The following is a 24853-nucleotide window of genomic DNA, read 5'->3' as shown; positions in this document are numbered from 1 at the left end:
CTACGATGTTTGATGGACTTTTTCTTGAAGCAGCGTATGTATATATGGTTTCTGTTAGATGCTGGATGTATTCTGTTGAGTGGCAGAAAAAGGTTTGCCACACGCAGACATTCTTCTTTGGATGGTGGTTACACAAGAATTTATGAAATCATTTCTGCGGAAATTCCTGATCCAGAGATAGATCCAGAAGACCACCATCCCACTTTGGTTTGTATGTCTGACAATAAATGCACGAAACACTATCCACGTGCTTTTCTTTCGGAATCGCAAACTGGAAATGATGGATATTCGCTTTATCGGCGTAGCCGACAATGGCAGAGCATTCAGCATTAAACTTAGAGGAGTGAATGTCGAAGTCGACAACACATGGATCGTACCATGTTTGCCACCGTTGTCTAGTTCACATTCAAAACTCATGTCAATGTTGAATATTGCAATTTGTTGAAATCGATCAAATACGTTTGCAAATACGTCACCAATGAAAGCAACATGGATGTTATTTTCCTTGAACGAGATGAGATCAGCAAGTATCAAATGGGGCGATACATGAACTGCAATAAAGCGCTTTGTTTGATATTTACTTTTACAATTCACAAACGTTTTACGACTATTGCGTCTCGCAGTTCATTTGGAGAATAGCCAAGGAGTGTATTTCAACCCAGGGAATACATTACAGCCAGTGGAAACAACGCCAGCAACAAAATTGATCTTAACGAGTTTTTTCTCAACTTGCGGCAGTGCCTTGATATTATGCATGGAAATGCCTTGATATTATATACATATACATAGAATGCATTGTCGAAGAAATAGTTACGTATAAAGCAAGGCCAACCAGTAGATTGACATCCAGGTTTGTTTTCAACTAATGCATTAGGACGAATTTACACAATCCATCCGAAAAACGACGATAAACTTTCGCTGCTATGTATTGATAAATACCCCCTACATTTCATTTGAGTCATTATGTACTGTGAATGGTACGTCGTGTGCAACTTCTTGAGATTGATAATCATTATAATCAATGGAATCGAACGAAATTTGAAAAATCGAAAATAAATGATTTTTAACGCAAGTAAATGCAGCTTTCTTTTCATTTCAAAACACATAGTTTCACGCAGGACAACGCCTGCAGTGTCAGCTATGTATTAATAAAAATAATAATCAAAATATGTACGAAAACTCCATACACCCCTTAACTTGCGAGAGTATAAAATTTTCGATTACTCCCAAACTTAATCTATCATTTCGGGTTTATCTAGTATCTAGATAAATTACTTTTATATCTAGTATATTGCTAAAATACTTTTTAATGGTAGGTTTAGAATATAACTAATAGTCTGCAACAACTGTTGTATCAGGAAATTAATTTCGTCAACATCTACGTACTTAATTGGTCGATAGTGTAGCCTCATAATTGAGTCAGTTATGATTCAAACATTTAATTTTATCATTCAGAATTATACTATACTCTTAATTAAACAATTTGGTTGCAGTTATACTCTACCATCCCCATATCCCATTTCTACCAGAGATCATATATAATGAAGTATTTAAACACTGCAGCTATTCCACCTTTTCATTTTAATAGTCCAGTCATTATAGTAAGTTCACCTCGGAATTCGATATACTGTATGTGTATTTACAGACATATAAATGGGTATATCGAATTCCGAGATTCTTACCTAATTTAAGCTTAAATGACTGGTCTATAATAGCTGCGTTTGGTTTGTTATAATTGCCTGACGTCTTTCGTACATAATCTAAGAAAGTAGCTATAATGCCTGTGCGATGAGTAAAAACACGTCACCCCTCACGTGGACCCCTCGTTTTCCACTTGATCATCGAATATTAATGTGAGTATTTTTTCATAAAGTAGTCATCATGAACGAATAATCCCCCACCCAGTTTTTTTTAATTTTAATTTTAATAACAATTTTTTTTTAATTGAAAATTTTTACTACTTTTAGTTAAAAAATTAATAATTAAAAAACTATTGGTGATTTTTTGATAAAATTTTCAGTAGATATAGTTCAATACTTGTACTTTCAGAAAATATGAATGAATTTAAATTATTTTTATTTTTTCAAATTGTTTATTAACTTTTAACTTTAACAAATGAACATTTTTTTTCCCTCAAAAAATAAATTTTTTTTTTCAGTATTTTGCAATGAACATTCAAGTAACGAAATCCGCGAAAAAATTTGTCTGATCGCAATTAGATTAAGCAAACAAAAAAAATTTTAAGACGGGCGGTCAGCGCTGCTGGTATGGTGCGCTGTCGGGTATCATTGACTTACCTTTAGATTTACTCCGTAATTATAAGTAAGGAATAATAGTTAATGTTTTACTTAAAAATATCGTTATTTTATGGTTAATTTTATTTAAACAAATGACAGATATCATAAATCGGGTGTATGAATTAGCCCCCACTGAATTAACCCCCACCGGGCAAAATGACTTAAGCCCCACCAATTTCTTAGTGAATCTTTCCCCACCAAAAATGACGGAATCCCCACGAAAAAAAAATGAATTAAACCCCACGAAAATGATTTTATTCCCACCAATCGAAATGAATTAAGCCCCACCAAACGTGGGTGTTCTTACATGACAGAATCCCCACGAAAAAAAATGAGTTAAGCCCCACGAAAATGATTTTATCCCCACCAATCGAAATGAATTAAGCCCCACCAAACGTGGGTGTTCTTACATGACAGAATCCCCACGAAAAAAAGGAATTAATCCCCACGAAAATGACTTTAGCCCCACTTTACTTCATTTTTAATTTATTTTGCTTGCTTTAAACGTCAAGTTTTTAAATCAAAATTTTAACAAAAATTCAATTATACATACGTATGTAATATTTAAAAAAAAAGTAAAGAATTAAATGAAAATATGAAAATGTGAGAAAAAGAAAATCTATATATATAAAAGAAAGTCGTGTTAGTTACATCACTTATAACTCAAGAACGGCAGAACAGATTTGGCTGAAAATTTGTAGGGAGGTAGCTTAGAGCCAGGAGACGGACATAGGATACTTTTTATCTCTTTATGTCAAAATTTAATACAACTCATAAATACAAAAATTATATTTCAAATCATAAGCATTTGTTCAAAATTCATGTTTGTAGGAATCATTTCAATATTTCATTTCTTCAAAAAAAAAAAAAAAAAACAATAAAAACAACCTTACATCTTCGTCTATATAAATATGTATGTATGTAAAAATGAATCGCCAAAATGTATGTACGCTCATAACTTTAATACGACTGAACGAAATTTGATAATTCTTTTTTTTAAATATTCGTTTAGGTTCAGGGATTATTCGAATAATTGCCGGAAAACCCCTAAAAACAGTCCTTTTCTTTTTCTCATACAAACGAATGAATGTTTGTTCGTTAGTAACGCTAAGAGAACGGCTGAACCAATATTGATGAAATTTTAAGAGGTTGTTCGTTGTGGATTAAGGAAGGTTTAGAAATAAAAACATCTTATACTTTTCATGAAAAGTCGGCAAATTGGATAATTCCAAAAAGTAACTTTTTTCCAAAAACATTTTTTTTCAATTTCTGTTTTGTTTTTCAATATTTTGATTTGGAAATTATTTGAATAGTTCAGTCTCGATCGCTTCTTTTTTTATTCCGGCTATTCAAGAGAAAAATTATTACTATTACGATTTACGATGCTTTACGACAGGTTGTGAATTGAACAATTGAAAATTATTCAGTGAAAACTTTACGTGTGAAAGATCCAGTATTATATGAAGTGGTGGAAAGCAATATGGTTCATGGACCTTGCGGACACTACAATCCCTTTTCGGTTTGTATGTCTAACAATAAATGCACGAAACACTATCCGCTTGCTTTTCTTTCGGAATCGCAATCTGGAAATGATGGATATCCACTCCTTCGTCGTAGCTCATCAGACGACCATACAACTTAGAGTAGTGAATAACGAAGTTGACAACATATGGATCGTACTATATTCTCCACTGTTGTTTAATTCACATTCTAAACTCATATCAATGTTTAGTATTGCAGTTTGGTGTAATCTATAAAATATGTTTGTAAGTACGTCACCAAGGGAAGCAACATGGCGCTTAATGGTCTTAAACGATACGGTCCATACGTGAACTGCAATAAAGCGCTTTTTAGGATATTTACTTTTGCAATTCATGAACGGTTTCCGATTGTTGTGTGTCTCGCAGTTAATATGGAGATTGGCCAAAGAGTTTATTTCAGCCCAGAGAATACATTACAGCCGGTGGTAACACCGCCAACAACAAAACTAACATTGACGAGTTTTTTTCTCAACTTTCGTCAGTGATCCGCTTACGAGAACATTGCTCTATTTGAAAATACCTTGCATTCATGGAATGCATCGTCGAAGAAATAGTTACGCTGAAAGCAAGACCGAACAGTAGATGGACATTCAGGTGTGTTCTCAACTAATGCATTAGGATGAATTTACACAACCCACCCAAAAAACGATGATTGCTTCTACCTTCGGTTGCTACTGATTAATGTACGCGGCGTATTGCGTACTGTGAATGGTATGGTGTGTGCAATTACAATTGCTGGAACCCGATAATCAGTGGAAACAAATGTTGGACGATGCGATAGCTACTTCGAATGCCACTGAAGTTCCCACACTTTTCGCGATAATCATTTCACCATATCAGCCTTTAAATCCGCGTCAATTATGAGATACGAACAAAAATGACATTGTCGAAGACATTTTACATCGTATTCGCTAAAAATTGGAAATGGTTCAATTTCGGCTGATGCTTCCGGTGGTTCGATATCAATTCCATCTTCCCTTTATCAATTCACGAAAGATGAACTCATCACCAAACTTCGGACATTGGCCAAATTATCTTAACTATGATTCCTTAAATGCACGCGCAATATTAACTGCCAAAAAATACAGATGTTCTTGACTTAAACTGGAAGATTCAAAGTCAAATTCCGAAAGACTTGCGCTCATACAAATCGACCGATCGTCTTGCCATTGAAGACGTCGCCGTGAATTATCCAGTGGAGTTTCTAAATTCTTTGGAGAGGCTTGGTATGCCACCGCATCATTTGCGTCTCAAAGTTTGATCTGTCGTTATTATGTTTTGCAATCTGCAAGCGCCGAAACTATATAATGGAACCCGACTGATTGTGACGCAGCTATCGAATACAAAAGGCTGAATGCTTGATTCAACGAATTTCTTTGAGTTCCAACGATTTGCCATTTCATTTTCCAGCGAAAATTGCATTTGAGATGACACTCAACAGGACACAAGGATAGTCGCATAGTGTGTGCAATAAGTTTGGAAATTCTATGTTTTTCACACGGCCAGATATACGTGGCGTGCACACGAGTTGGAAAGCAATCTTTTCTGTACACCGGAACAGAAATCAAAAAATGTGGTATATCAAGCGTTACATTGAAAAAAAAAATGAAATGATAAATTCAACTTTCTTTTCATTTCAAAACACATAATTTCACGCAGGACAACGGCTGCGGGGCCAGCTAGTAATTAAATAAAAATATGTAAATATTCGTCAACATCTTGACGACAAAACGGGAATTTAAATTTATTAAAATTGTTTGCCACACTCTCTTATGGTTTCTCCTTTTACGAAATGTACACTGTGATTTTAACCTTTCGTAAAAGGAAAAATTCCCTTCTATTATTTTATAATTTACAAAATTATGGTTTCTCCTTTTACGAAATGTGCACTATTAGTGATTTTAATAATTTTCACAGAAGAATTATGAACACCGGGGTTTTGGACCGACCAGGGATATTTTTTTTCGAGCGCTCGGGTTAATTCAGTGGGGGCTAATTCATACACCCTCATAAATCATATATTTCTTTTATAAATAAAAATCAAAGAAGTAAAATAATTTTTAAATTAATTTTATAACTCAAAAATATTGCTTTATTTCTTTTTTTTTAACTTTATTGGTAACGATTAAAAAAGTTATCAAGCTCTTAAATAATCACCCTTTACTTTTAATTCAACAACCATACTAGAGAGAGACATACATAATTCCGCTGTATACGAACACGCAAAAAATGTCCCGGGTAGAACGTGTTAAACCGTGAACCGGATAAATAAATGCTGCAATCCATTTAACAAAAAAAAATCATACAAAATTCATAAAAAACTTAGTTTTAATAACAAAAAATTGGGCTCATGTTTTCAAAGATTTTATTGGTAATTATATGTGCAATTCATGTGAATGGACAATTTATTAAATTATATGATTTACTATCTCTGTCATTTGTTTAAATAAAATTAACCATAAAATAACGATATTTTAAATTAAAACATTAACTATTATTCCTTACTTATAATTACGGAGTAAATCTAAAGGTATGCCAATGATACGCGGCAGCGCGCTATACCGGCAGCGCTGACCCCCCGTCTTAAAAAATTTTGTTTGCTTAATCTAATTGCGATCAGTCAAATTTTTTCGCGGATTTCATTACTTGAATGTTTATTGCAAAATACTGAAATATTTTTTTTTTTTTGAGGGAGATGTCATTAAAATGTTCATTTGTTAACTTAAAAGTTAATAAACATAATTTATGAAATCATTTCTGCGGAAATTCCTGATCCAGAGATAGATCCAGAACACCACCATCCCACTTTGGTTTGTATGTCTGACAATAAATGCACGAAACACTATCCACGTGCTTTTCTTTCGGAATCGCAAACTGGAAATGATGGATATTCGCTTTATCGGCGTAGCCGACAATGGAAGAGCATTCAGCATTAAACTTAGAGGAGTGAATGTCGAAGTCGACAACACATGGATCGTACCATGTTTGCCACCGTTGTCTAGTTCACATTCAAAACTCATGTCAATGTTGAATATTGCAATTTGTTGAAATCGATCAAATACGTTTGCAAATACGTCACCAATGAAAGCAACATGGCTGTTATTTTCCTTGAACGAGATGAGATCAGCAAGTATCAAATGGGGCGATACATGAACTGCAATAAAGCGCTTTGTTTGATATTTACTTTTACAATTCACAAACGTTTTACGTCTATTGCGTTTCGCAGTTCATTTGGAGAATAGCCAAAGAGTGTATTTCAACCCAGGGAATACATTACAGCCAGTGGAAACAACGCCAGCAACAAAATTGATCTTAACGAGTTTTTTCTCAACTTGCGGCAGTGCCTTGATATTATGCATGGAAATGCCTTGATATTATATACATATACATAGAATGCATTATCGAAGAAATAGTTACGTATAAAGCAAGGCCAACCAGTAGATTGACATCCAGGTTTGTTTTCAACTAATGCATTAGGACGAATTTACACAATCCATCCGAAAAACGACGATAAACTTTCGCTGCTATGTATTGATAAATACCCCCTACATTTCATTTGAGTCATTATGTACTGTGAATGGTACGTCGTGTGCAACTTCTTGAGATTGATAATCATTATAATCAATGGAATCGAACGAAATTTGAAAAATCGAAAATAAATGATTTTTAACGCAAGTAAATGCAGCTTTCTTTTCATTTCAAAACACATAGTTTCACGCAGGACAACGCCTGCAGTGTCAGCTATGTATTAATAAAAATAATAATCAAAATATGTACGAAAACTCCATACACCCCTTAACTTGCGAGAGTATAAAATTTTCGATTACTCCCAAACTTAATCTATCATTTCGGGTTTATCTAGTATCTAGATAAATTACTTTTATATCTAGTATATTGCTAAAATACTTTTTAATGGTAGGTTTAGAATATAACTAATAGTCTGCAACAACTGTTGTATCAGGAAATTAATTTCGTCAACATCTACGTACTTAATTGGTCGATAGTGTAGCCTCATAATTGAGTCAGTTATGATTCAAACATTTAATTTTATCATTCAGAATTATACTATACTCTTAATTAAACAATTTGGTTGCAGTTATACTCTACCATCCCCATATCCCATTTCTATCAGAGATCATATATAATGAAGTATTTAAACACTGCAGCTATTCCACCTTTTCATTTTAATAGTCCAGTCATTATAGTAAGTTCACCTCGGAATTCGATATACTCATTTATATGTCTGTATGTATGTGTATTTACAGACATAAAAATGGGTATATCGAATTCCGAGATTCTTACCTAATTTAAGCTTAAATGACTGGTCTATAATAGCTGCGTTTGGTTTGTTATAATTGCCTGACGTCTTTCGTACATAATCTAAGAAAGTAGCTATAATGCCTGTGCGATGAGTAAAAACACGTCACCCCTCACGTGGACCCCTCGTTTTCCACTTGATCATCGAATATTAATGTGAGTATTTTTTCATAAAGTAGTCACCATGATCATCAGCAGCCCACGACTTCCGGTCTTTGACCAAGTATCCTCTGGGTAGCCTAAGAACATCCGTTTGAAGGCGAGCTAAAGTGAGAAGGCGAAACATCCTCCTGCATAGGGTTGTGCGCTGGGTTTGGGACCCGCCACGTAAAAAAAACACCCCCAATGAAAATGAACAACAAGCCTCGGATGAGTGACCCCCCTTTTGATGACGACCATGGCAAACGAAATAAGGACTACGAATTGAGGGCATGCACCTGGAATGTCCAGTCCCTTAATTGGGAAGGTGCCGCTGCCCAGCTGGCTGACATCACCGCCGTCCAAGAAATGCGATGGACGGGACAAGGACAGAGACAAGTAGGTCCTTGTGACATTTACTACAGTGGCCATATAAAGGAGCGCAAGTTTGGTGTTGGGTTCGTGGTGGGAGAGAGACTCCGTCGCCGAGTACTATCGTTCACTGCGGTGAATGAACGTCTAGCCACAATCCGCATCAAAGCGAGGTTCTTCAACATATCGCTGATTTGCGCCCACGCCCCGACGGAAGAGAAGGACGATGTGACCAAAGATGCCATTTATGAGTGCTTGGAGCGCACTTATGAGAGATGCCCCCACCACGATGTCAAAATCGTGCTTGGCGACTTTAACGCCAGGGTGGGCAAAGAAGGTATCTTTGGCACTACGGTCGGTAAATTCAGCCTCCACGACGAAACATCCCCAAATGGGTTGAGGCTGATCAACTTCGCCGGGGCCCGAAATATGGTTATCTGTAGTACTAGATTCCAGCATAAGAAGATACATCAAGCTACCTGGCTGTCTCCGGATCGAAAAACCACCAACCAGATCGATCATGTTGTGATAGACGGAAGACACGTCTCCAGTGTTTTAGATGTGCGTGCGCTCCGAGGTCCTAACATCGACTCGGACCACTATATTGTTGCAGCCAAAATTCGCACCCGCCTCTGTGCAGCAAAAAACGCACGCCAACAAACACAAGGAAGGTTCGACGTCGAGTAGCTGCAATCACAACAGACAGCCGAACGTTTTTCTACTCGGCTTGCACTCCTGCTCTCTGAGACCACTCATCAACAATTCGGTATAAGGGAACTGTGGGACGGCATTTCAAACTCCTTACGTACAGCTGCAACCGAAACCATTGGTTTTCGGAAAGTGCACAAGAACAGCTGGTACGACGAGGAGTGCCATGTCGCAGCGGAGAGAAAACAGGCTGCCTACCTCGCAACCTTACGATCGACCACAACACGTGCGGGATGGAATAGATACCGAGAGTTGAAGAGGGAAGCGAGACGCATTTGCAGACAGAAGAAGAAAGAGGCCGAAATGCGTGAGTACGAACAGCTCGATAAGCTGGCCGACAGGGGTAATGCTCGAAAATTCTACGAAAAGATGCGGCGGCTTACAGAAGGTTTCAAGACCGGAGCATACTCTTGTAGAACCCCCAAAAGTGATCTAGTTACTGATGCCCAGAGCATACTTAAATTAAGGAGGGAACACTTCTCCAGCCTGCTGAATGGCAGTGAAAGCACAACACCGGGAGAAGGCGAACCCGATTCCCCAATCGATGACGATGGAGCAGACGTTCCATTACCCGACCATGAAGAAGTTCGAATAGCAATCACCCGCCTGAAGAACAACAAAGCGGCAGGGGCCGATGGATTGCCGGCCGAGCTATTCAAACACGGCGGCGAAGAACTGATAAGGAGCATGCATCAGCTTCTTTGTAAAATATGGTCGGACGAAAGCATGCCCAACGATTGGAATTTAAGTGTGCTATGTCCAATCCATAAAAAAGGAGACCCCACAATCTGCGCCAACTACCGTGGGATTAGCCTCCTCAACATCGCATATAAGGTTCTATCGAGCGTATTGTGTGAAAGATTAAAGCCCACCGTCAACAAGCTGATTGGACCTTATCAGTGTGGCTTTAGACCTGGTAAATCAACAACCGACCAGATATTCACCATGCGCCAAATCTTGGAAAAGACCCGTGAAAGAAGAATCGACACACACCACCTATTCGTCGATTTCAAAGCTGCTTTCGACAGCACGAAAAGGAGCTGCCTTTATGCCGCGATGTCTGAATTTGGTATCCCCGCAAAACTGATACGGCTGTGTAAACTGACGTTGAGCGGCACCAAAAGCTCCGTCAGGATCGGGAAGAACCTCTCCGAGCCGTTCGATACCAAACGAGGTTTCAGACAAGGCGACTCCCTATCGTGCGACTTTTTCAATCTGCTGCTGGAGAAAATAGTTCGAGCTGCAGAACTTAATCGAGCAGGTACAATCTTTTATAAGAGTGTACAGCTGCTGGCGTATGCCGATGATATTGATATCATCGGCCTCAACACCCGCGTCGTTAGTTCTGCTTTCTCCAGGCTGGACAAGGAAGCAAAACGTATGGGTCTGGCAGTGAACGAGGGCAAGACGAAATATCTCCTGTCATCAAACAAACAGTCGTCGCACTCACGACTTGGCACTCACGTCACTGTTGACAGTCATAACTTTGAAGTTGTAGGTAATTTCGTCTATCTTGGAACCAGCGTAAACACCACCAACAATGTCAGCCTAGAAATCCAACGCAGGATAATTCTTGCCAACAGGTGCTACTTCGGACTGAGTAGGCAATTGAGAAGCAAAGTCCTCTCTCGACAGACAAAAACCAAACTCTATAAGTCTCTCATAATTCCCGTCCTGCTATATGGTGCAGAGGCTTGGACGATGTCAACAGCGGATGAGTCGACGTTGCGAGTTTTCGAGAGAAAAATTCTGCGAAAGATTTATGGTCCTTTGCGCTTTGGCCACGGCGAATATCGCATTCGATGGAACGATGAGCTGTACGAGATATACGACGACATTGACATAGTTCAGCGAATTAAAAGACAGCGGCTACGCTGGCTAGGTCATGTTGTGCGGATGGATGAAAACACTCCAGCTCTGAAAGTATTCGACGCAGTACCCGCCGGCGGAAGCAGAGGAAGAGGAAGACCTCCACTCCGTTGGAAGGACCAAGTGGAGAAGGACCTGGCTTCGCTTGGAATATCCAATTGGCGCCACGTAGCGAAAAGAAGAAACGACTGGCGCGCGGTTGTTAACTCGGCTATAATCGCGTAAGCGGTGTCTACGCCAATTAAGAAGAAGAAGAAGTCACCATGAACAAATAATCCCCCACCCAGTTTTTCTTAATTTTAATTTTAACAACATTTTTTTTTTAATTGAAAATTTTTACTACTTTTAGTTAAAAAATTAATAATTAAAAAACTATTGGTGATTTTTTGATAAAATTTTCAGTAGATATAGTTCAATACTTGCACTTTCAGAAAATATGAATGAATTTTAATTATTTTTTTTTTTCAAATTGTTTATTAACTTTTAACTTTAACAAATGAACATTTTAATGACGTCTCCCTCAAAAAATAAATTTTTTTTTCAGTATTTTGCAATGAACATTCAAGTAACGAAATCCGCGAAAAAATTTGACTGATCGCAATTAGATTAAGCAAACAAAAAAAATTTTAAGACGGGCGGTCAGCGCTGCTGGTATGGTGCGCTGCCGGGTATCATTGGCATACCTTTAGATTTACTCCGTAATTATAAGTAAGGACTAATAGTTAATGTTTTACTTAAAAATATCGTTATTTTATGGTTAATTTTATTTAAACAAATGTCAGATATCATAAATCATATATTTCTTTTATAAATAAAAATCAAAGAAGTTAAATAATTTTTAAATTAATTTTATAACTCAAAAATATTGCTTTATTTCTTTTTTTTTTTAACTTTATTGGTAACGATTTTAAGGGCTTTGGAGAAAACTTTGCACTCGAGTGATGTATTACCACCGGTGGTACACAAATGTTTATACTTTTAATTCAACAACCATACTAGAGAGAGACATACATAATTCCGCGAACGAGTTCCGTTGTATGAACAACTTGAATTCTCGTGCACGCGCTGTATACGAACACGCAAAAAATGTCCCGGGTAGAACGTGTTAAAGATGAACCGGATAAATAAATGCTGCAATCCATTTAACAAAAAAGATCATACAAAATTCATAAAAAACTTAGTTTTAATAACAAAAAATTGGGCTCATGTTTTCAAAGATTTTATTGGTAATTATATGTGCAATTCATGTGAATGGACAGTTTATTAAATTATATGATTTACTATCTCTGTCATTTGTTTAAATAAAATTAACCATAAAATAACGATATTTTAAATTAAAACATTAACTATTATTCCTTACTTATAATTACGGAGTAAATCTAAGGGTATGCCAATGATACGCGGCAGCGCGCTATACCGGCAGCGCTGACCCCCCGTCTTAAAAAATTTTGTTTGCTTAATCTAATTGCGATCAGTCAAATTTTTTCGCGGATTTCATTACTTGAATGTTTATTGCAAAATACTGAATTTTTTTTTTTTTTGAGGGAGATGTCATTAAAATGTTCATTTGTTAACTTAAAAGTTAATAAACAATATGAAAAAATAAAAATAATTAAAATCCATGCATATTTTCTGAAAGTACAAGCATTGAACTATATCTACTGAAAATTTTATCAAAAAATCACGAACAGTTTTTAAATTATTAATTTTTTAACTAAAACTAGTAAAAATTTTCAATTAAAAAAAAAATGTTGTTAAAATTAAAATTAAGAAAAACTGGGTGGGGGATTATTTGTTCATGGTGACTTCTTCTTCTTCTTCACTGGCGTAGACACCGCTTACGCGATTATAGCCGAGTCAACAACAGCGCGCCAATCGTTTCTTCTCTTCGCTACGTGGCGCCAATTGGATATTCCAAGCGAGGCCAGGTCCTTCTCCACTTGGTCCTTCCACCGGAGTGGAGGTCTTCCTCTTCCTCTGTTTCCCGCGGCGGGTACTGCGTCGAATACTTTCAGAGCTGGAGTGTTTTCATCCATCCGGACAACATGACCTAGCCAGCGTAGCCGCTGTCTTTTAATTCGCTGAACTATGTCGATGTCGTCGTATATCTCGTACAGCTCATCGTTCCATCGAATGCGGTATTCGCCGTGGCCAACGCGCAAAGGACCATAAATCTTCCGCAGGACTTTTCTCTCGAAAACTCGCAACGTCGACTCATCGGTTGTTGTCATCGTCCAAGCCTCTGCACCATATAGCAGGACGGGAATTATGAGCGACTTATAGAGTTTGGTTTTTGTTCGTCGAGAGAGGACTTTACTTTTCAATTGCCTACTCAGTCCGAAGTAGCACCTGTTGGCAAGAGTAATCCTGCGTTGGATTTCTAGGCTGACATTGTTGGTGGTGTTAATGCTGGTTCCTAAATAGACGAAATTATCTACAACTTCAAAGTTATGACTGTCAACAGTGACGTGAGTGCCAAGTCGTGAGTGCGACGACTGTTTGTTTGATGACAGGAGATATTTCGTCTTGCCCTCGTTCACTGCCAGACCCATTTGCGTTGCTTCCTTGTTCAGTCTGGAGAAAGCAGAACTAACGGCGCGGGTGTTGAGACCGATGATATCAGTATCATCGGCATACGCCAGCAGCTGTACACTCTTATAAAAGATTGTACCTGCTCGGTTCAGTTCTGCAGCTCGAACTATTTTCTCCAGCAGCAGATTGAAAAAGTCGCACGATAGGGAGTCGCCTTGTCTGAAACCTCGTTTGGTATCGAACGGCTCGGAGAGGTCCTTCCCGATCCTGACGGAGCTTTTCGTGTTGCTCAACGTCAGTTTACACAGCCGTATTAGTTTTGCGGGGATACCAAATTCAGACATCGCGGCATAAAGGCAGCTCCTTTTCGTGCTGTCGAAAGCAGCTTTGAAATCGACGAATAGGTGGTGAGTGTCGATTCTCCTTTCACGGGTCTTTTCCAAGATTTGGCGCATGGTGAATATCTGGTCGGTTGTTGATTTACCAGGTCTGAAGCCACACTGATAAGGTCCAATCAGCTTGTTGACAGTGGGCTTTAATCTTTCACACAATACGCTCGACAGAACCTTATATGCGATGTTGAGGAGGCTAATCCCACGGTAGTTGGCGCAGATTGTGGGGTCTCCTTTTTTATGGATTGGGCATAGCACACTTAAATTCCAATCGTTGGGCATGCTTTCATCCGACCATATTTTGCAAAGAAGCTGATGCATGCTCCTTATTGTTCGCTTTATTGTTCTTCAGGCGGGCAACTGCTATTCGAACTTCGTCATGGCCGGGCAATGGAACGTCTGCTCCATCGTCATCGATTGGGGAATCGGGTTCGCCTTCTCCTGGTGCTATGTGTTCACTGCCATTCAGCAGGCTGGAGAAGTGTTCCCTCCATAATCTAAGTATGCTCTGGGCATCGGTGGCTAGATCACCTTTGGGGGTTCTACAGGAGTATGCTCCGGTCTTGAAACCTTCTGTAAGTCGCCGCATTTTTTCGTAGAATTTTCGAGCATTACCCCTGTCGGCAAATGCGTCTCGCTTCCCTCTTCAACTCTCGGTATCTATTCCATCCCGCACGTGTTGTGGTCGATCGTAACGTTGCGAGGTAGGCAGCCTGTTTTCTCTCCGCTGCGACACGGCACTCCTCGTCGTACCAGCTGTTCTTGTGCACTTTCCGAAAACCAATGGTTTCGGTTGCAGCTGTACGTAAGGAGTTTGAAATGCCGTCCCACAGTTCCCTTATACCGAGTTGTTGACGAGTGCTCTCAGAGAGCAGGAGTGCAAGCCGAGTAGAAAATCGTTCGGCTGTCTGTTGTGATTGCAGCTTCTCGACGTCGAACCTTCCTTGTGTTTGTTGGCGTGCGTTTTTTGCTGCACAGAGGCGGGTGCGAATCTTGGCTGCAACAAGATAGTGGTCCGAGTCGATGTTAGGACCTCGGAGCGCACGCACATCTAAAACACTGGAGACGTGTCTTCCGTCTATCACAACATGATCGATCTGGTTGGTGGTTTTCCGATCCGGAGACAGCCAGGTAGCTTGATGTATCTTCTTATGCTGGAATCTAGTACTACAGATAACCATATTTCGGGCCCCGGCGAAGTCGATCAGCCTCAACCCATTTGGGGATGTTTCCTCGTGGAGGCTGAATTTACCGACCGTAGTGCCAAAGATACCTTCTTTGCCCACCCTGGCGTTGAAGTGGCCAAGCACGATTTTGACATCGTGGCGGGGGCATCTCTCGTAAGTGCGCTCCAAGCACTCATAAAAAGCATCTTTGGTCACATCGTCCTTCTCTTCCGTCGGGGCGTGGGCGCAAATGAGCGATATGTTGAAGAACCTCGCTCTGATGCGGATTGTGGCTAGACGTTCATTCTCCGGAGTGAATGATAGTACTCGGCGACGGAGTCTCTCTCCCACCACGAATCCAACACCAAACTTGCGCTCCTTTATATGGCCACTGTAGTAAATGTCACAAGGACCTACTCGTCTCTGTCCTTGTCCCGTCCATCGCATTTCTTGGACGGCGGTGATGTCAGCCTTTATCTTTACGAGGACATCTACCAGCTGGGCAGCGGCACCTTCCCAATTAAGGGACCGGACATTCCAGGTGCATGCCCTCAAATCATAGTCCTTATTTCGTTTGCCATGGTCGTCATCAAAAGGGGGGTCTCTCATCCGAGGCTGTGTTTGCTTTTTCCTTGGGGGTGTTTTTTTACGTGGCGGGTCCCAAACCCAGCGCACAACACTAAGTAGGGGATATTTCGCCTTCTCACTTTAGCTCGCCTTCAAACGGATGTTCTTAGGCTACCCAGAGGATACTTGGTCAAAGACCGGAAGTCGTGAGCTGCTTGAGTCATATGTAAAAGAATCGTTTCTGGCCACTCCCAAGTGAATGGCGATCAGAGAACTTTCCTCACTTTCGTGAACTTCTACACATGACTCCATCCTCCAATTTTCATCCAAATCGATTCAACCGTTCCCGAATTATAAGGAGATTGAGGACATAGTCTTGTGTAGAGAGATTTTTCACAATTTTAGATTTTAATACAAATTTCATTTAGAAAAATTAATTTATTAAAAAACATTTGTCCATAATTTTAAATTAAATTCATAAAATCATATAGGGTGGCATGTACATATTTCAAATATTGGACTCGTATGCAGTTAGTGGTTTCTGCCTATTATGGCTAATATTTTTCGAATGTGTGTCAATCTCGTGGTGCTATGGCGTCGACCGTTTTTATGACGGCATAAAAGATATGATCGGTTATTACCCCATGGTCTGGTGGAAATTTTGTTGGTGTGTTACAACTCCGCTCATTTGTCTGGTAAAATAAAAACAAAAAGTACTATGTCGTAATTGTTTTTAATCAAGTATTTTTAGGGAGTATTCTTTTTCAACATTGTGCAATGGAAACCAATCAAATATTTAGACTATAATTATCCTTGGTGGGCTCATGCGTTTGGATGGTTTACTGCCTTGTCATCGATGCTTTACATACCTGTTTACATGGTTTGGCTATGGAGGCGAACTCCCGGAGATACAGGCGAGGTAAGTTCAAAAGATCACATAAAAAAATCAATTTGAACTTTGTTAATGATGGCAAGCTACTTCGTAAATAATATACTGAACCATGCTATACTGCATATTTAGGCTAAAACTAATATACATACAAGTATACACACTCGACACAAAAAGTCTGCGTACACCGTTTTTTCGCCTGTTAAAGAATAACTGTTATATATGTACTGAGTTTCAGTGAGCTAGTCTATTGCAAAATCTAATAGCGCTTAAAGCAAATAAATTTTGGCAACACTGTAATCTTTCAATGCAGAAAGGTCTGTGTGTAAAAAGAAAATTGAGAATTCCCCGCGTAAAAATCAGGTGTTAAAATGTTTGAATGTCAAAACTTTAACTTTCAAACATTTATAAAATAAACAATTTGATAAAATATTTGTTCTATTGAGTTTGTTATTAAAAAAAGAATATGCAAAGCACTTTTTGAAGACGGAAAACATACTGTGAAATCGGTCGAACTTTTCGAAAAACACATTCTAACATAAGTAACCTTATTTAAAAAATTACAATGATACAAGAATAAAGGTAAATAATTTTGAAGATTGGGAGGTGCTTCGGGCACGCTCAGTTTCTGCCCATAGGTGTATAGGATTTGAAGTAAAATTCTTCAAACTGGAACTGAAAAAAAAAAGAAATTCGAAGAGCCAAAGACCAGTCGTGGAAGAGCTTTTGCGGTAAGTTAGAAAAGACAACCGGGGTAGCTAGGCGGAGGAAAGTACCATTCAAGCAATTGATTACCCTTAGATCCAAAAAATGTGGCAAATGAATGGAGTGCAATGAAAAATCACTGGAAGACCCTTTCAGCACGCATTTTCATGGGTATACGAACTCTACTAATCTCCAACTTGTAGGAAATAGCGTAGAGTATGTCCAATACCATAACGTGGACAAAATGCTTTGGTCACTCAAAGACTTCGAACCATTTAAGCCATTTACCTACCTGTCACCAAATGACATTGTTGTGGAAAGCTCGGCTCCAAACATAGTTCGATGAACAGTAAAACGGTGGGTAAAATAGACACCCTCGAGCTTTATCTGGAAGAGAATGTTTAAAGTCACATTAAAAGAGAGTAGATAGCGCAGGGATAAAAAGTGCTAGATATCAGGCGACCCTTTAAGCTGCCGGAACACTGCAGTATATTCTTTGTGCTTGCGGCCAGGAGGTCTGCTGTAATAGCAGAAAATGAATTATAAAATATCAGTACATATCGCCAAGCGTCAAATAAAGCAATAACCTCACTTCGCATTACGTTAGAGAATTTCTTTAAAAGCAGGCTGCCGGAAAATTTTGCATATATACTGCGTTCTAGGCTAGAATCGCATTCCGGGAATCGAAGTAGTAGATGAGATTACCAAGAATGTCATTTGCTTGACGACCGCCCCAGTTCAGGAAACGGGGAAGGCGTTAAAAAGCATACACAAAGAAATTTCCGAAGGCTAACAGACGGATCAGGGTGCGATGAAATGTTTTAGGGTCTTGCAGAATCGCCAAACTCATGTGAAGCGAAGCGAAAGGAAAACACGCAAACTTTCCACTCATATGGTGTCAAGAACACTGCAGAACGATTGCTGCCCTAGTCACAGGTCACAAATTACTTTCCTCACATACATACCGTATGGGGATTATTAACGATGATGCATTTAGAAAGTGAGAGAAGAAGGCATGAGGGAGACGCTGGAACACGTTCGCTGCTTATATCCGCCCCTATCCAAAACTCGGCTGGGATATCTAGGAAACATATGCAAAAAGCGTTGATGTACTCAAAGGCGTAATTTTCAGCTCGTATTAATAATAAACCTTAATTTGGAGCTACGAAGAACTTGTAGTTTTATGTACGTCGTGAAAGCTAGTCAGTGTAGCTTAACCTAACCAAATCTATGTACATTTAGCAGCTTTGCATACGCAACAACGAACTGTACCTTTTTGAATGCAAATAAGGGCTTATTTTGCAGTATAAACTCCATTTTGGAGCTCCTTTTGTTCCGACGGTCTTCCAATATATCGATACAAGTTCGATAGTGTGAAGCCTCAAGAAGTTTTAAATACGCTTTTGTTTTCAGCTCAACTTTTTATATCAGATAAGTATTTTCATATGAACCTTTTCTGGAGCCTTCAAAAATTTAATACTAGTTCGTAGCACAATTACTTTTCCATTTTAAAAATTTGTCTTTCTAATCTTTATTTAGGAAACATGGCACTAAATAGGATCAAAACTGTTTCATTTGTAGATATTTCTGACTTGTATGACTAAGCATTCTTTTGAGATATTAATAAAGTTAACTAACTCGTTTCTTCTTCTTTACTGGCGTAGACACCGCTTACGCGGTTATAGCCGTGTTAATAACAGCGCGCCAGTCGTTTCTTCTTTTCTTAAGGTGGCGCCAATTGGAGATTTCAAACAAAGCCAAGTCCTTCTCCACCTGGTCCTTTCAACGGAGTGAAGGTCTTCCTCTTCCTCTGCTTCCCCCGACGGATACTGCGTCGAATACTTTCAGAGCTGGAGTAATTTCGTCCATTCGAACAACATGACCTAGCCAGCGTAGCGTAGCTGTCTTTTTATTCGATGAACTATGTCAATGTGGTCGTATATCTCGCACAGCTCATCGTTCCACCGAATGCGATATTTGCCGTGGCCAAAGCGCAAAGGACTGTAAATCTTTCGCAAAACTTTTCTCTCGAAAACTCTCAACGTCGACTCATCAGTTGATGTCATCGTCCAAGCCTCTGCACCATATAGCAGGACGGGAATTATGAGTGACTTATAGAGTTTGGATTTTCTTCATTGAGAAAGGACTTTACTTCTCAATTGCTAACTAAGTCCGAAGTAGCACCTAATGGCAAGAGTTATCCTGTGTTGGATTTCCAGGCTGACATTGTTGGTGGTGTTTATGCTGGTTCCCAAATATACGAAACTATCTACAACTTCAAAGTTATGACTGTCAATAGTGTCGTGAGAGCCAAGTCGCGAGTGCGACGACTGTTTGTTTGATGACAGGAGATATTTCGTCTTGCCCTAGTTCACTGCCAGACCCATTTGCTTTGCTTCCTTGTCTAGTCTGCAGAAAGCAGAACTAACGGCGCAGGTGTTGAGACCGATGACATCAATATCATCAGCTTACGCCAACAGCTGTACACTCTTATAAAAGACTGTACCTGCTCGGTTCAGTTCTGCAGCTCGAACTATTTTCTCCAGCAGCAGATTGAAAAAGTCGCACGATAGGGAGTCGCCTTGTCTGAAACCTCGTTTGGTATCGAACGGCTCGGAGAGGTCCTTCCCGATCCTGACGGAGCTTTTCGTGTTGCTCAACGTCAGTTTAAACAGCCGTATTAGTTTTGCGGGGATATCAAATTCAGACATCGCGGAATAGAGGCAGCTCCTTTTCGTGCTCTCGAAAGCACCTTTGAAATCGACGAATAGGTGGTGAGTGTCGATTCTCCTTTCACGGGTCTTTTCCAAACTTTGGCATGGTGAATATCTGGTTGGTTGTTGATTTGCCAGGTCTAAAGCCACACTGATAAGGTACAATCAGTTTGTTGACGGTGGGCTTTAATCTTTCACACAATACGCTCGTTAAAACCTTATACGCAATGTTGAGGAGGCTTATCCCACGGTAGTTGGTGCAGATTGTGGGGTCTGCCTTTTTGTGGACTGGGCAGAGCACACTTAAAATCCAATCGTTAGGCAAGCTTTCCGTTCGACCATATTCGACAAAGAAGCTGACGCATGCTCCTTATCAGTTTTTCGCCGCCGTGTTTGAATATCCCGGCTGTTAATCCATCGGTCACCGTCGCTTTACTTTTTTTCAAACGGGTAATTTCTATTCGTACTTCTTCACGGCCGGACATGAAACATCTGCTCCATCGGAATCGGGTTCGGCATCTCCTTATGTTATGCTATCACTACCGTTCAGGCTGGAGAAGTATTCCCTTAATAATTTTAGTGTGCTCTTGGAATCGGTTATTAGATCACCTCTGGGGGTTCTACAGGAGCATGCTCCGGTCTTGAAACCTACCGTTAGTCGTCGCATTTTTTCATAGAATTATCGAGAGTTACCACTGTGGGCCAGCTTGTCTAGCTCTTCATACTCATGCATTTCGGTCTCACTTTTTTCCTTTCACAAATACCTTCCCTTTTCAGCTCTATCTATCCAATCCCGCACGTGTTATGGTCGATCACAACGTTCCGAGGTAGGCACTTTGTTCTCTCTCCGCTGCGACACTTATCCGAAGTTAGCAGCAGCAACTGTACTTTTATCAGCTATTAGCATGCCGCTTCTCTGCCTACCTTGCCTCTTCTTGGTTGTTGATCTCAAAGTTTGGACATTCTTTGATATACGCAATGTTGGCAGCAGCACCTCTCCCTCCTCCCAATGCTTATCAGCTAAACTTTGGCTACTGGGTTTGGAACTGGCTGCCGCTAGTGTTGTTGTTTTCCTGGAACCAGCCTTGACTTCACGCTTTGCCCTTGACTTCCTCTAAATTTAAATTTTATTTTGTTCTTGCTCATATACATATATGGACCCATGGGTGTATAGGAGGGTATGTTCGTTACTCATAACCTTCGCTACGCAAGTAAAACCAGGTATTCGTAAGCGTACCACAATGCGCCTACTATTTTGTTTTGAATCTGAAAATCAATTTCGTTGACATCAACGTTTTTGCATACAATAAACCTCTTTCATTTCACGTTACATGATTTTTATAATTCTGACTACTTCTAGAACTACCTTCTTGACGGAAACCTTATCAGCTTCAATGTCGTGCTGATCTACTTGAACGAGCATATTCCTGACTTTCCGTTGTCATAAATGAATTGACGATAATTCTCACTAATAAGTATTTACATAATTTCTGCTAATAACTGTGTTGGAGAACGTTGTGAAAATTTTCCATTCACCATGCAGGGAGAATTAAGATTTAAATTCCACAATGTCCATGAATTTTTTTTTTGTAACAATCGCATTTAACAATATAAAAGTTATACTTTCTCGTTTTTGTATGGGGTCATTAAAAATTAGTTAAATGAAAGAAATTCAAACAAGAAAGTTTATTTTTATATTTTTGCAACCAGTTGCTACAGAATATTATAGAAGTAATTTTGCTCAACTAACGGTTGTGCGTATCACATAAAACTAAACGAGATAGATATAGGGTTATATATACTTATATAAATGATCACTGTGACAAGAAAAGTTGAAATCCAGTTGACTGTCTGTCTGTCCGTAAGTGCCATTAACCGAAAACGTATAAAGTGCCATAACTACGCATTAAATTAAGATATAAAACTGTAATTTAGCATAGAGGATCGCAGTAGCAAGGGCCAACTGAGGAAAAAAAAAATTTTAGTAAGTGGGCATGGCCCTCTGAAATGTTTGATGTGCATATCTCCTAAACTACTAAAGCTACAATAACCAAATTCGCCCAGTATAAATATCACAAGATTCGGATAAAAACCCCGCAAACTCCCCATACTGTTCAAAACTACTGAAAGCGCGATCAATCGATAACTATATGCCCCAGAAGCGTAAAAATGTTACATTATGATGGTATGACAAGGCTTTATAGGGACCGTGGTAAAAATTGGACGATGGGCGTAGCACCGCCCACATTTTTTGTGAAATCCCATATCTCAGGACCCGACTAACCGATTTAGATAAAATTTAGAATAAGGCATTCTTTTCATATTCCTATGCCACGCTGTGAAAATAAGCGAAATCAGACAATAACCACGCATACTTCTTATATAGCACAATTTTAAATTCTACTTGATTCCTTCAGTTTCCAGTACAAAAATCAAGAAGGATGTAATATATCGGCATAAAACTTTGCACGAATAATATCTTTGGTTTGTGCCACTATATAGCCAAAAATTGTTTGAATTAAATAAAAACTGTTCAAGCCCCTAGGCACCGAATATTTAGACGCTGGTACCTATGGTTGACTTTTGATCGAAAATGTCGGCCAATGTGTGAAATATAAAACTGAAATTAAAGGTTAATCCTTATAATGGTTTGTCTGTATGTCCAAATTGAGTTGAATCGGACAAATACTTCCCTTGGCCCTCATATACCTAAAGATTTAAAGATTTTTGAACTACGGGGTGACTCTGTACCGCATATATCGACCAATATGTCAGTTATCTAATTAAAATCAGGACAGCATGTTTTGCTCATAACAGTGTACCTTTGTGCCTAAAATGAATACAGTTCATTGAAAACTTGATCTAGCTCCCATGTAAGTAATATCAGGATTTTCGAACATCACTCTGATTTTATCTGATCTGTGATTGGATGTGAGAAACTTTGATGAAAGTCTGTGAGCATTTTGTCAGTCTGGTTGATTAAAATAAATAAAATCGTTATTGCAACAGGTTTTGTGCCGAATATATTGGTCAGTGAGTATTATTTTTATACTTTTGCAACCAGTTGCTACATACTGCTGTAGTTTTGTTCACCTAACGGTTATACGTAACACCTAAAACTAACCGAGATAGATATAGGGTTATTTATATATAAATGATCAGGATGACAAGAAAAGTTGAAATACGGTTGACTGTATGTCTGACCGTCCGTCCGTCCGTGTAAGCTATAACTTGAGTAAAAATTGAGATATCTTGATGAAGCTTATTTCTTAGTAGAAAAAAAAATCGAGTTCGTAGATGGGCGTAATCGGACCAGTGCTACGCATTAACCAAAAACGTATAAAGTGCCAGCCCTATGTACTAAATTAAAATATAAAGGTTTAATTTGTTACAGAGGATCCTAGTAGCAAGAGGCACTTGTGGGCAATTTTTTTTTTAAACCGGGTGTGGCTCGGCCCTTTAACAATTTTAATATACATATCTCCTAAACCACTTACTTACAACAATCAAATTTGCAGATTATAAATATTATAAGAACTTTTCTCGACGGTGTGAAAATGGATGAAATCGGTGAATAATCCCGCTCACTCCGCATATAACGGTACTGTTAAAAATTACTAAAAGCGCGATAAATCAACAACTAAATACGCCGGCGACATTAAACTTTACCGCCAGGACGGTAGAGTTTTATGGGAGCTGATGTGAAAATTGGACGATGAGCGTTGCACCGCCCACTTAATGGTGAAATCCCATATCTCAGGACCCGACTGATCGATTTCGACAGAATTTAGTACGTGACATTCTTCTTACATTCTTATGTCATAGTGTGAAAACACACATGTGAAACAACCACCCTTATTTCCACGTAGCACAATTTTAAATTCCACTTGATTCGTTCAGTTTTCAGTACACAAATCAATAAGGAATTATTATATAACGGGATAAAACTTTGCACGAATAATGAACTTATTGTGTGCCACCTTATGACCGAAAATATTTTAAATCCAACAAAAACTGGTGAAGCCCTTAAACTATTTCCCTGGCTTTGATTCTTACAAGTTGCAAGATTATAAAATGTTCGGTTACACCCGAACTTAGCCCTTTTTACTTGTTTTGTATTTTTTTTATTTTTTTTTTTAAAGATCTTTATTGTATATTTTACGTTTTCTGCTTCTGAAAAAAGAACTTATTAAATCAGAGCTTCCCTATAAACGATATTTGATGTTAATTTATTTTATGACAGCAACATAAATTGACTTTCAGGACCTCCGGGCTGTGATACATACAGTTGGTCATGAGTAAAACATTCTTTTCGTAGGTCTATCCCACCTAATTGCATTGCACATGTTGGGATGATTTAAATTCCTCAAAAGCATAACTGGAATTCCAATTTTTAATGCCAATTCATGTAGTTGCGGGTCCAGCAGGGTTTAATGAATTTAAGAACTCCTGGCGATAAAGGATTGCGCCTTCGATATTAGTTACGCTGTCTATCGATTTGTATATTTTTATTTCTTAATATATTAGGAATAATTAGATCGTGAGAGCGCGCTTAAATGCGAAGTTGCACCGTGGGTAACAATTGCCAAATAATTTTAAGTTTCTTTATAACTACCATAAATCTATAAAATGTAAGACAAATAATA

At 38.9% G+C, this 24853-nt stretch overlaps 2 protein-coding genes across 9 annotated transcripts in view; one reads left to right on the top strand and one right to left on the bottom strand.

Annotated features, from left to right (window-relative positions):
- Nucleotides 1-24853, top strand: part of LOC115066076 (sodium- and chloride-dependent GABA transporter 1) — a 373293-nt gene that overhangs the window by 276695 nt on the left and 71745 nt on the right. For 6 of the 7 annotated variants that reach the window (XM_049459651.1, XM_049459648.1, XM_049459650.1 and 3 more), the window contains 2 exons: nucleotides 16391-16594; nucleotides 16651-16818. The exons of the other annotated variant lie outside the window; for it this stretch is intronic. In XM_049459651.1, the coding sequence (XP_049315608.1) occupies nucleotides 16391-16594; nucleotides 16651-16818 (372 nt within the window). The remainder of the gene's footprint in view (nucleotides 1-16390; nucleotides 16595-16650; nucleotides 16819-24853) is intronic. 7 annotated transcript variants of the gene reach the window in all.
- The window catches only part of LOC125779124 (craniofacial development protein 2-like), a 245945-nt gene that overhangs the window by 150464 nt on the left and 70628 nt on the right, over nucleotides 1-24853 (bottom strand). Inside the window, exon 2 of one of the 2 annotated variants that reach the window (XM_049459714.1) lies at nucleotides 13226-13292. The exons of the other annotated variant lie outside the window; for it this stretch is intronic. The gene's annotated coding sequence lies outside the window, so the exon portion shown is untranslated. Of the gene's footprint in view, nucleotides 1-13225; nucleotides 13293-24853 lie in introns of those variants that run through there. 2 annotated transcript variants of the gene reach the window in all.

Source organism: Bactrocera dorsalis, chromosome 6 (genome assembly GCF_023373825.1).
Source record: "Bactrocera dorsalis isolate Fly_Bdor chromosome 6, ASM2337382v1, whole genome shotgun sequence".
In the NCBI taxonomy this organism is placed as follows: domain Eukaryota; kingdom Metazoa; phylum Arthropoda; class Insecta; order Diptera; family Tephritidae; genus Bactrocera; species Bactrocera dorsalis.
This window is presented reverse-complemented; position numbering and strand designations above follow the sequence as displayed.